Source organism: Perca fluviatilis, chromosome 21 (genome assembly GCF_010015445.1).
Source record: "Perca fluviatilis chromosome 21, GENO_Pfluv_1.0, whole genome shotgun sequence".
NCBI lineage: Eukaryota > Metazoa > Chordata > Actinopteri > Perciformes > Percidae > Perca > Perca fluviatilis.
In genome coordinates this window covers 15,880,298-15,892,771 of record NC_053132.1, presented here as the reverse complement: position 1 = coordinate 15,892,771, position 12,474 = coordinate 15,880,298, and the positions used below count along the sequence as shown (strand labels likewise).

The window sequence follows — 12,474 nt, the reverse complement described above, 5'->3', positions numbered from 1 at the left end:
ACTTTCCAATTGCATGCACAACAATCAGACCACTTTGTTCTTGTAAGCCTGCTATCATCCACTCAATTAATGCTATCCAATTAATCATGTCCTGGTCTATTGGTTCTGTCTTTCTAGTACCAGCAAGTACAAATAAATAAGTATTGCTTATACCATCAGAAACATGTTTGAACATTTTACCCAGAGAAACTGACACTTATATATGTTCCTCCTATTGTTTTTCCCATTTCACTGAATTCAGTAATAGAGCAAATACTCCATAGGTTGAACAGAGGCTTTACCCTCGGACTGGATCCAGGGCTATTCCAATGGGCTCTCCTGCTCCCTCCGGTTTACCAGTGGAGATGATGAGAGTCTTTCTATAGTGCTGGTCTCCATCCACACGGATAACCTAAGTGGAAGATAAAGTTTGATTATTTACTTGCACAATGATGATGTAAAAACAGAAATTAAGAGATAAAAAAAAACACACACATTGTAAAATATTAAATGTAGATTAAATAAATAAATAGAATACATAAATTAAATCAGACAAAGAATAAATCCATGTATATGTATTCTAATTAATATAACTGATGAACTAATGAATGTGCTATAATAGAAAATAGGGAGTGAGTGGTAGTTTATTTATTTAAATGGTTACATATATCAACACTAAAACATTTCATTTCCCAGGTGTTAGATTTTTTCCCCCCTTTATCCTTCCAGTGTCATTTACCTTTTGCATTCATAATCTAGTAATTTTTTCACATCAGTTTTCTAGTAATCTAGTTTTGGCAATGTTAGGTTCTATTTACCATTGTTGTTATCAAATAATTAACAATTAACACTTGTCATAATCTATATTTGTATTGCCAGTAATCATAACTCCAATTTCTGTCTGAAAAGGTGCTTACCTCTATGGCTTTAACAGTGGGATTGGTGTAATACATTATTCGGCTTATCCAATCAAAAGCCAGACCAGACGGTGAGCCCATGAAAGCAGCGGGAGCAAACTCAGACCTGTTTGCGCCATTGGTTTTTACTTGCCATATAGATCCCTGACAATAGAACACAATTAAAGACCATGCTTCAAAACAAGCATTTTAGAAACTGTAGATACTTAACTAATTTGTAAACAATAACCAAAAGACAGAGAAAAATATCCACAGGTGCACATCAGTAATTAACCATATATTACTATAGCATGTAATGGAAATAATTCTGAAAAGCCTAACCTTTTTCTTCTCTTCTACATAGATACTATTCAAGTATAATGGGATACAAGTTACACAGTTGCCTATAATAATAACACATTTTTATGAAACACTATCCTTGCATCATGATAAATTCATTATAACAAAACAGTTCTCCAAGGTTCAATTTAAAACCTCCACTCACAGTGCTCTGCACCCAATAGATTAACTGCTTCTGGTCATCAAAGTCGATGTCCTGCCCCTGGCTGATGCCAGACACAGGGGCCATTGCATTGTTGGAAATGTCAGCAGGGTCCAAAGGAATGCCAAAAATCACTGAATCTCTCACAACCATCAAGAATGGAGTCTCATCTAGAATAGAACAGAAGTTCAGATGACAAGAGGAAGACAATACTCACAAAAAGGGGTGCCAAGCTGTAAGAGAGAATATACATTTTAGCAGAAACACACAAAAAATAATATATATCAAACAGAAATTGAAATTTGATCACATTTATTACATGGTTTGTATGTAGCAAGATTTCAACATGGTTAAATCATGTAAACACTGATGCAGAAAGCACTGTGTAAAAAAAAAAAAAAAAACTACCTTTGATACAGGTGCGTTTGTCAGTATCCAGCTTCCAGCCAGACTGACAGTGGCAGGTGTAGTACCTGGGTCTTATGCCTGACAGCAGGCACAGCTGAGTGCACAGGTGTTCTCTGCATGGGTCGATAGCTAAGTACAAAACCACAGTGTCACCTTCAACCACCCTTAATACGACATTTATACTTTTTCTACATACTATCCAATTTGTCATACTAAAATGAATATTTGGTGCAGCCATTGTGGTGGGGATTTTACATGCACTTAACATTTGATTTTTCAGATATTGCTGCTACTGCTGTTTATGCTGTCTGTGTACTTCTATTCCGCAAAGACATTAACACGTGGTTAGCATAACTTTAGAAGCATGCATTCAGGAAGATATATACAGTTGGCCCGTCAATAACTCTAGAGGGCTCACTTTATACTCACTGATTACAGATTAGACATGCTTTTACCTTTCTACACTGCATCATTTCAATACACTTCAGAAATCTGAAAGTATGCAAGTAAGATTTATTGTTTAATTGGAAGTTACCTGTGGGCTGTTTGATGGGATGGTCCATAACGATGCCCATGGGTTGGTAGACATTGTTCATCAGAGTGCTGATGTTACCACCATGGAACTTATTCGTCCTCATCACTTTGCTGGTGTAGTGCTCCGACCAGTAGATGTTGTCCTCGAAGATGGTCATACCGTGTGGGTGCTGGAGAACCTGGTGTGAGGTGCACAGAGATGATGTTTTTTTTTAAACTTTATTTATTCAAGGAACTCCCTATCTTACTCTGAGTCACTGCTCAAAGAAGGTAGTGTTAAACTTAAATTTTCCCTGATTTGTGCCCTCTCTAAAATGTTTAGGCTACCATCTTACCTACCGCCTTAAGTGAGTTTTTCCACGTCAGTAAAAAGATACTAGTATGAAGGAACCAAACTTATTTCAGAAAGAAAGAAATTGTCACAATCTCGAGTTTAATTTGTCTTGTTGCATTAAAGTTTGAAACAGCTTTTGTTGTTGTCTTGTCTCCGGTGTCATTTATGATTTGGCGCAATGAGTAAAATATCCCCTTTGTTTTTTCTCAAACTGAATCAAACTAAACCTACCATGTCACTTGCCATGACCTGAAAGCGGTTTTTGCCATCATAGTCACAGTAGTCAATATATTTGAGGTAGGCGTCAGCAAAGTAGACCCTGCGGGTGGTGTAGTCCAGGGCCAGGCCGTTGGGCCAGTAGAGTTTAGTGCTGACAATGACTTTTCTCATGGCTCCATCCATGTCGGCCCGCTCGATCCTGGGGTTCTGACCCCAGTCTGACCAGAACATCAGGTTGGTGCTGGGAGGAATGACAGTGTGTTACATATTTTTTTGTCATGGTCTTGTGACTTGCTGTTTAGGGGTAAGCTAAACATAAAATAAAAAAAAACAGGCAATGTAATTGAAAATCAAATTAAAACCATCTAAATGTCCATGTCCCTTTCTCCCAAAGAGTCTCTACTCACTTGTTACGGGGGTCTAGAACCAGTCCACGGGGGCTGGTAACATTCTTGGTGAGGAGGACTTTACGATAGCGACCGTCCAGAGTGGAGACCTCAATGTTCTCCATGACAGAGTCGGTCCAATAAAGGTTTCGACCCACCCAGTCCACAGCTATACTCTCTGGTACCATCAGACCATAGGAGAACACCTAGAACAATAGGGAGAGGTTAAACTGAGAATATTGTACAGCAGCTATGTTCGAATTTTACCCTTCAGAGAAACTTTGTGACCAGTGGTGGAAATCTCTTGCTTTAAACGCATCTGTGATATAATTTCTCTTACTTCTCGTCTGTCGGTGCCGTTCTGGTAGGCACTCCATATCTTCTTCTGCGAAGCATCGGCCCAGTAGATTCTGGATGTTATGCGGTCAAAGTCCACGGTCACAATGCTTGAACCACTGATCACTGGATGCATCTCGGGAGGTTTCATGTTGATATGGTTGGCGATGATCTGGCTTCGCTTGGCAACCAGAAGGACAGCTGCCAGTGGGTCTAAGGGCAGAGAAGTATCTTGTTTCCTACCAACATCTTATCTAAAGTTTATCTTTGGGTGTACTGTTCCAATGTGTACTGTGCTTTGTTTGCATGTAGTGTATAACATTTGCAACCCTGCAGTAAATGCTGCATGTAGGGCTTTTTTGATTCAAGTAATGAATTGACCTAATTAGTTTTGTCACAAATCAAAAACAGATATGTTTCTATTAATATACACCCAGAACATAATTGAAAAATATACGGTATACATCATATATTCAGCATTGTTTAATTGCAGCTTTTTTTGTAACGTAATGTTTGTTGCCTACCTGCAGCTTTGCAGGTGCGCCCATCAGGCTCTAGGAGGTAACCATATGAGCAGGAGCACCTGAAGCTTCCTCTCTCGTTGTAGCACTGCTGGCTGCAGAAACCTGGGATCAGACACTCGTTGATGTCATCACAAGTCTTGGAGTCGTTGAGGAGCTGAAATCCTGGTGGACAGGTGCACTGAGCCCCAAATGGTCCTTGGACACAGCCGTTACTGCAGCCCCCGTTGTTCAGTGAACAGTCGTTTTGGTCTTAAAAATGACATGCCAGTTAGTATTGTGCATTTATTAGGCACCGTTCTGTATTTGCTGCTGATGATTTTGCTTAAATTTCTGTTATTTCAGTGCTGTTTGTTTCTTTTTATTCTTGTACATTATATTATGTGGTTATTATTGTGGTAATTCCTACAGTCTTTTACATTTTTTTAAACATTTGAACAATGCTCTGTTTATTTGATATGTTGTTTTATTACCTTTTGATTATTCTCTTTGAATCATATACAACAGAAATCTTTGTATTCTGTTTTTGTACGAATACTCTTTGCTGAGGCTTAAATATGATGTATAATGAATGATATTTCAAAAACTCACTGCAGATAGGTGACTCATCTGCTCCATTGGGGCAGTCTCTCTGGCCGTTGCACACCTTGTCGAGGTCGATGCACAGCTGGTCGGTGGGGCACTGCCACTGTCCGGAGGGGCAACTAAATGGAGGGGTGGGGCAGTTCTGTTCATCACTCATGTCCCGGCAGTCGTTGGCGCCGTCACACAACCAGCTTGTCGGGATGCACAACTTGTTGGTACACTGGAAATAGTTGGGTTTGCAGGTGATAGGCGGGCAGGAGTTGTGTTCATCAGATCCATCCTCACAGTCTGGGTGGCCGTCACACTCCCACTCATCTGGTATGCAGAAACCGTCGGTCTGGCACTGGAACTCGTCATTGTGGCAGAGGCCTGGACCTCGAGTGGCTGAAGGAGCAACAAATATTTAAAAATTACTTTTTAAATAAAATTACTTTCTTTGAGAAATTACAGTGACTCACCAACAGAAAACTGACACACCGAACATCAAGACAGAGGTGTAATATCTATTAATTAGCATATTGATTTATTCCGGTCAACAATCATTTTCTGGTTGAACAATATCAACAATAAAACTGACCGAATTACAAGTGGTGCAATCTGTCATGATCACATCACTAATTGACACAGTTGTTATATATATTGTCAGTCAGTGTAGCTAGCTTACGACAGTCTCGTTCATCAGAATGGTCCCGGCAATCAAACACTCCATCACACCGATAACTCGAACTGACACACTGGTCCCCACTGGCACAGGCAAACTCATAGGAGGCACAGGCAAACTCTGGTGAAAGGCAGAAGAACAAGAGGCAGAATTTATTTATTTTTTAAATCAAAACTCAATTAAAACACAAAAGAAACATAAACAGGTATTTTTGAACCCAAAAATGAGTCTTTTGGGCTCAATAAGGTGTTCTGTCTTAAATGATCTACATAAATAAAACAGAACACAAAAAAGATCGAAGTTATAGTAATTCCTACCGCAGTTTTTCTCATCAGAGCCATCCAGGCAGTCCTGGTCTCCATCACACACATAGGAGTTATGGATGCAGCGGTGGTCGGGACACAGGAAGTAGGCAGGAGGGCAAGTAGTGATGGTTGAATCTATCAATCACAGATGCAGCGCATGAATCTGAATTTTGTTACATTACATTTACATGATAAAATTTGCCTGCCCAATATTCTATAAAGTAAAATCACATTACACAAGTGACTGGGCTAAAAATTGACAGATACTTACTGCAGTTGTGTTCATCAGAGCCATCACCACAGTCGTTGTCACCGTCACACACCCATATTTGAGAGATACACCTGTTGTTATCACAGGTAAAGGAGCTGGCAGCACAGGTGGTAGGGAGACGGGTGGGACAGTTAATTTCATCAGAACCGTCGCCACAGTCGTCCATGCCATCACAGCGCCAACTGGAGAGGATGCAGTGCTTGTTGTTGCAGGTGAACGCTTGTGGAGAACAGGTCGCGCCTGGTAAAGAATACAAAGTAGGCAGATGGATTAATACAATTGTTTGCGCAATAATTTTGTTCCTACTCCACAAAACACCCCCATCTGTTTATACATTCACCTGTATCAGTGCAGTTCGCCTCATCAGTCTTATCTATGCAATCAGCAATTCCATCACATCGGTAGGAGTTGGGCCTGCAGCGTCCTTCGTCACACTCAAAGGCGTAGTCGCCACAGTTGTTGTCAGGTGGAGGAACAGAATCGTCCTTGATGCAGTCCCTCTGATTGGATTGAAGTTTCATGCCGTACGGACAGCCACACACTCGATTGTAGGAGGGAGTCGGGAAACAGAAGTGGCTGCATCGCCCGTTGGGCACCATATTGCAGCGGCTGGTGAATGCTGCCAGGAGAATGATGAAGAAGCAGTCAGCAGGTTTCTGGATTATTATATCTGGCTGAGTCACAGCTCAACTATGGCCCTGGCCCTGCAGTCATTGATCATTCTAGTTTAAGTAGAAAGAACGTAATATGGATATCATTCTCTTCTCTTCTACCTCTATCTTGTCATTGCTCTCCTGGACTACTAGCAGTCAACTCCTCTCTGTCTTGTTCTTAATACACAGTTATCTACACTGTCAAAAATTTGGCCTCTACTTACCACTCTGCATCAGCTACAGTAGGATTGGAGTGTTACAATATCTGCAGACTCCCTGTGTGAGAACTTACTGCTATGGAGATCAGCTGTGTAGGCCTTGACATTCATGATGCCAGTGATTCCTTGTCTGATCATAACGTTTCCTCCTCCATCCCTCTTCCTCATCTCGAATACTGCTCTGGTCCTTGTGTCAGACACATACAGGTAGTCTGCAAGACAGAAATAGATGGTTCAGTATTTTTTTTAAACAACTAGCAAAGGTACGTAAAAATAAATCCACATTCACAAAATATAATAAATGAGTATCTCTGAGAGTCATTTTAGCACAGGCAAAGTAAATTGCTTAAAGGAATACGCCACCGTTTGTTGAAATGGGGCTTATCACGGTCAACCCTGGCTGTAGATAGGTGGGCCAATGCATTTTTTGTCTCAGTGCAAGTAATTAGGTTGTTTTTTTGTCTTTTGTTGACTCACTTTTACTCACAACATGCTAACCGGCAACATAGGATTCCATTCACTACGCTAAGCTAACTAGCAGCGGCACTGCCGGTGTTGCACCGGACTAAAACGATGCATGTAAAAAAAAAAAAAATGCGTTGGCCCACCTATCTACAGTTAGGGGAGACCGTGATAAGCCCTATTTCAACAAACGGTGACGTATCCCTTTAATAAGTTATAAAAAGGTAAAATAAGTGGCATTATAACATTTTATTAATGTACAGCTACAACTTGAATGTGCACAATGCTATAAACTAATTTTAAACATTTGACTAAATACATACAAGGCAGTGGTACTATAATTTCCCAAAGGAAGTATTGTAAGTAATTTAATTAACATAAAGTTCAGTCAGTACAGAAACAAAAGTATTACGCACTTCTACATAGAGAAAAAAATAAAGGAAAGAAATATTCAGATTTAACATTTGTTTATAGTATTGGGCATTAATTGATTAGATGGGATGCATACATTAATGTATTAATTAAAGTTATCCTCTGTTCACCACAGTTTTTTGGTCTGACTGTTGTTTATAATGAAGTTTGTGTTTTATTTTGTCAAAGCTGAAGATAAACCTGAATATCATATACAATTTGAATAATCTTGTGCATGAGTAATATAGGTGGGAGTCATGAGGATAAACCATAAATCTTACCTGAAAAAATTGTTAGAGAGTAGGGTTGAGTGATCTGGCCAATGTTGGTAAATGTCTGTCTGTCATATCCTTCGATGCCGATGTGTCCAATCTGGTCCAATTGGGAATCCACCCAGTACAGCCTGTCCATCCTGTTGAAGATTAATCACAAGGAATTAACCAGCAAATATAAAGGAATACTGTAGTCTACACAACATTCTTTGATTCCTTGAAAAGCCTAAGAATTGTTCACTTTAGGTCATCATTCTGCTTACACATAGTCAACAGAAAGTCCATACGGCCATCCCAGTGTTGTGTTGACTAGAGGAACAGCATTGCTGCCATCAGTGAAGCCTCTCATTATGACGGCTGGACGGTACCAGTCAGACCAAAACAAGTAACTGTGGATCAATGTTTGATTACACGCACAAGAGAACAGATCTGTTTAGTGTCAATCAAAATAAAATATAAGGAAATCAGTTAACCTTTATGTCACTTCATGGATTAACGAAACCGTGGAGCCTGAAGGTATTCAATTATGGCAATAATTGGCAACAAGTGAACTATTTAAATACAATTCAATTACCAGTATTTCTTAAATAGAAGCAATCGAAATAATGGACTGGAGTAATGCAGTAGATTATAGAAAAAAAAAATTGGTTTTCAAACTGAAAATACATCATACACAGGATATCAATAAAAAGGCACATCTGCACTACCATTACTTGACTGTCATATTGTAAACCAGTGAATGTGCTGTCCCTGCCACCTGAAATCTCCTCAGAGCAAACAAATCACTCTCCAGTATTTAAACCTGATATATTTTAGCACTCACCCAGCACTGGGATGCACTGCAATTCCTTTTGGGTTCCTTATTCCTGTCACAATGTCTCGTCTCGACTTGTCTGTGACTCTGAAGGCCACCACCGTCTTGTAGGTGCTTGTGGTCCAAAACAATACTTTGGAGGTCCAGTCATAAGCCATGGCGTCAATCGTTCCCACTCTGTAGCCTGTCAAAATCTGTTGCACTGAGAATGCATAGAGAAAATCAATAATGTGATGTGTGACACACAGGATTAAGAACAGAGTCTTGAAAGACAAAATTCTATATTATATTTTATGGGTAATAAATTACCTTACAAATTAATTGCCTAACACAAACATTTATATTACATGTGATCACCCTTAGTGCTCTTGAATTGGTGCTTTATAACACAAATAATAAAAAAAAAAAATCACCAGTGCCATTGAGGTTCGACTTATAGATGAGGCCTCTGGACCTGTCGTTGTAGAAAAGGGCTTCCTCGTTGCCGTCAAATTCCACAGCAGAGCCGGAGAAAGACGTCCCGAGCCCTGTGAGGGGCAGGGTGATGTCCTCCTGGAGGGATACGTTCAGTGGGATTCCCCGCACCCCCAGAGAGGTGGCCAACAACAAGAAGTCTTTCACCTCTGTTCAAAGAGTGAGTGGCAGTGATTACTAGCAGGTAAACATACTGTCTTAACAATTTAATTCTAAAAGTTTGTTGTTAGTACAGCAAGTAATTGGGATAAAAATATTCAAGATGGAAAAGTGTGTTATGCTCATGCACATTATAGCTTAAATGTGATGCAAACCTACTAGCAACTGAATGATGAAATAAAATAACTGCAATTTAGAAAATGTGTGTACAATATTGTAAATTTAATTTATATAATTTTAAGACTAATTAAAAATATGAACATCTGACAGCAGAATACAGAGAATATTGCAAAATGAGTAACAGACCAACTCTAATCAGGTCATTTTGCCCTCAATCAAGAGAAACTCACTAAAGCAGGCCTGACGGTCAGCGTGCAGGTCGTAGCCATGGCGGCACTTGCAGCGGAAGCCCAGACCGTCATTGTCGGAGCGGTGACTCAATACACAAATCTGCTGACAACCCCCATTGTGTCTGCCGCAAGGGTTAATCACTGAAGGACATGACATGACAGATCTGGTCATTTTATGACAGCACTGTTTTAATATTTATGTAGTATTAATTCATAAACATAACGAATGAGATTCAGAGTGTATCTGGTGTTAAACAAAAGGAAGACAAGAAAACGGATATGCATAAAAAAGTTAAGTAGGAATTAATTCTATGCAAGCAGCAGAATAAATTGGACATCTCTGACCACTGAACTTAATCCAACTTGTTACAGGTTGGAAGTGTGTCTCCATACCAACAGGTTGCAGGACAGCGTGTGAGACTACAACATGGCCCGGTCGCTTTGTGGTACGATAGAGCAGTGCTGGGTTGTTGTCTTTGAACCGGTTGGCTCTCACCACACCCATCTTGGTCCAGTCAGTGAAGAATACATGGTTTTCAAACACAGCAATTCCAAAAGGATGTGGAGCCTGGGTTCCACCATTGAGGACTATTTTCCTGGGAAACAACAACACCTTAATGGCCATCAAGAAGAGCACAACATGGAATATGTCATCGTTTCCCTTTTCAACTTAAAGTTACTCTACAGGTAGAGAGAAATCTTTAATGAATTTTTAGTGCAACCTTTACCTGTCCAAACCACTGTAGGTGACTGTCTCTATCGTGTCAAAGTGGCTGTCAGACCAGTAGACTCTCTTGGTGACAATATCTAGGGTAATTCCGGTTGGAATGCCGAGTCTGCTCTTTACCAGCTCTACACGATTACTGCCATCCATGAAGGCACGCTCAAGCTTCATCTGTTCATTAGCATAGCCCATGTCTGTGAAGAACATGTAGCTGCAAACAAGCAAAATATTAAAACTTAAAGTGTTGCAATATGGGTGGGTTGGGGTGATGGGAGGGAGAACAGTGTGTAAAATGTTTGCTGTGTTCTGTTATACACTGTATAACTTGATGTGATTTGCAAACTGAAAATCAATAAACACATTGTTAAAAAAAAAAAAAGGATATAATATAAGCCACATGATGCCGGGTCAAATGGATATAAAAACTCTTAGTATAAAGCCGCCCACATATGATCCTCTGCAAAACGGCAAGGTAGGGTGCAGAGCAGAGAGGCAAAGCACAGCGCAGGTATACTTCATAATTGTTTCTGGCTTTGGTTGCGCCCATAGACTGTAAAAATATGAAATAATCTCATACAGCCTATGGTTGCGCCTTGAAAAGTCAGTGGCAACAAGTTCAAAGTTGAAATTATTTGAACTTTGAGCGCAGTGTTCGGCGGCAATTCCGAGCAGTCGCAACGCCAAGGGTAGCACTTCCAGCCCAGTTGTCTCCACTGCTCTCTCCATAGGAAAACAAAGGCACAGCCAGCGCAGAGCGGTTCCACTGTGGATTATGTGCAGGCAGTTGGATTTATGGAGTTCTTTAACAGGATTCATTTAAAATCTTGTAGAGTTGCCACTGATTTACTTTGTATTTTACATAAATAGGCTTTAACTGATAAGCGTAACTGACAACGATAAGTAAACATGTCATCCCTGACAAATGACATAGAGCAGACTTTGGACCAGTCTTTACCACGTTGCATCATTTAAGTTTTATTTAAAAAAAGAAATGGTGAGAGTTTTGGTTCCTGTTCGATTGTATTTGTTTGTTCTGTATGTTGCGTGTTCAAAAACATAAAAATAATAAAAAAATGTATCATAAAAAAAAGAAAGAAAAGAAATTATAATACCGACATAACTAACTCTGTTCAACAGTTCTCAGATCATTACATTGGCGACCAGATTTCACAGAATCAACTTTTTATCAACTTTAAAACTTCTATTGCTTGCCTATAAATCACTACGGTTTAGGTCCAGGATACTTGATCAATCAGATCAGATCAATCCTAATTACCTTAAAGTCTAAGCTAAAGACCCACCTTTTCATATTGCTTTTAATTATTTTTCTATGTTTATGCATGTATGTGCATTTAATGGTTTCTTTTGTTTTGTTTTTTGATTTACTCTGTGTAATCTGTACATGTACACTGTAATATTGGGTTGCCTTTGGGTATAAAATGTGCTATAAAAACACATTTGCCTTGCCTTGCAAATTACATACATTGTTACATAGCATTATCTTATTAAAATCAGATGTTATTGGTATGCAGCTCATGAAATTATGTCTGAAATGGATTGCCATGCATGCCTTTCTCAGCAGCTTCGGAAGCAGCATTGACAGACTAAAGCATTTAAACCCACCCCACTGTAGGGTCCAGGACGAGGCCATGAGGAGTCTGCAGGTTTTCTGCCAACAGTGTGACCCGGTTCCCTCCATTAAAGTCGCACATGTCGATACGCTGCATCATTGCCTCTAAGACATAGAGTTTGAAGTTGATCCAGTCCACAGCAATGTTCTGTACATTTTGGACTGCAGCAGTCAGAACTTCCTCAATGTTACCACCATTGTAGTTGGCAGAGTACACCTGGCAAGAGAAGGACAGGGTTTAGGACGAGTGGGTGTGTCTTCCCAAATCAACTACTGCCTTAGTGGCCTTGAGAAAAGCATAAAAGCCACAGCTGCTTTAGCACAGCTTCTCAGTGGCCAACAGAAAGTATTGCTGTTGAACTAAAGTGGT

At 39.9% G+C, this 12,474-nt stretch overlaps 1 protein-coding gene across 1 annotated transcript in view; it reads right to left on the bottom strand.

Annotated features, from left to right (window-relative positions):
* Positions 1-12,474, bottom strand: part of lrp2b (low density lipoprotein receptor-related protein 2b) — a 50,961-nt gene that overhangs the window by 29,952 nt on the left and 8,535 nt on the right. The window contains exons 12-34 of the mRNA XM_039789362.1: positions 12,098-12,321; positions 10,479-10,685; positions 10,144-10,346; positions 9,751-9,891; positions 9,181-9,390; positions 8,777-8,969; positions 8,217-8,342; positions 7,963-8,093; positions 6,883-7,020; positions 6,278-6,556; positions 5,938-6,177; positions 5,679-5,801; positions 5,365-5,481; positions 4,707-5,084; positions 4,119-4,367; positions 3,599-3,807; positions 3,280-3,464; positions 2,885-3,113; positions 2,321-2,498; positions 1,786-1,914; positions 1,381-1,547; positions 897-1,040; positions 282-391 (exon numbers count right to left, since the gene is read on the bottom strand). Of these exons, the coding sequence (XP_039645296.1) occupies positions 282-391; positions 897-1,040; positions 1,381-1,547; positions 1,786-1,914; positions 2,321-2,498; positions 2,885-3,113; positions 3,280-3,464; positions 3,599-3,807; positions 4,119-4,367; positions 4,707-5,084; positions 5,365-5,481; positions 5,679-5,801; positions 5,938-6,177; positions 6,278-6,556; positions 6,883-7,020; positions 7,963-8,093; positions 8,217-8,342; positions 8,777-8,969; positions 9,181-9,390; positions 9,751-9,891; positions 10,144-10,346; positions 10,479-10,685; positions 12,098-12,321 (4,310 nt within the window). The remainder of the gene's footprint in view (positions 1-281; positions 392-896; positions 1,041-1,380; positions 1,548-1,785; positions 1,915-2,320; positions 2,499-2,884; positions 3,114-3,279; positions 3,465-3,598; positions 3,808-4,118; positions 4,368-4,706; positions 5,085-5,364; positions 5,482-5,678; positions 5,802-5,937; positions 6,178-6,277; positions 6,557-6,882; positions 7,021-7,962; positions 8,094-8,216; positions 8,343-8,776; positions 8,970-9,180; positions 9,391-9,750; positions 9,892-10,143; positions 10,347-10,478; positions 10,686-12,097; positions 12,322-12,474) is intronic.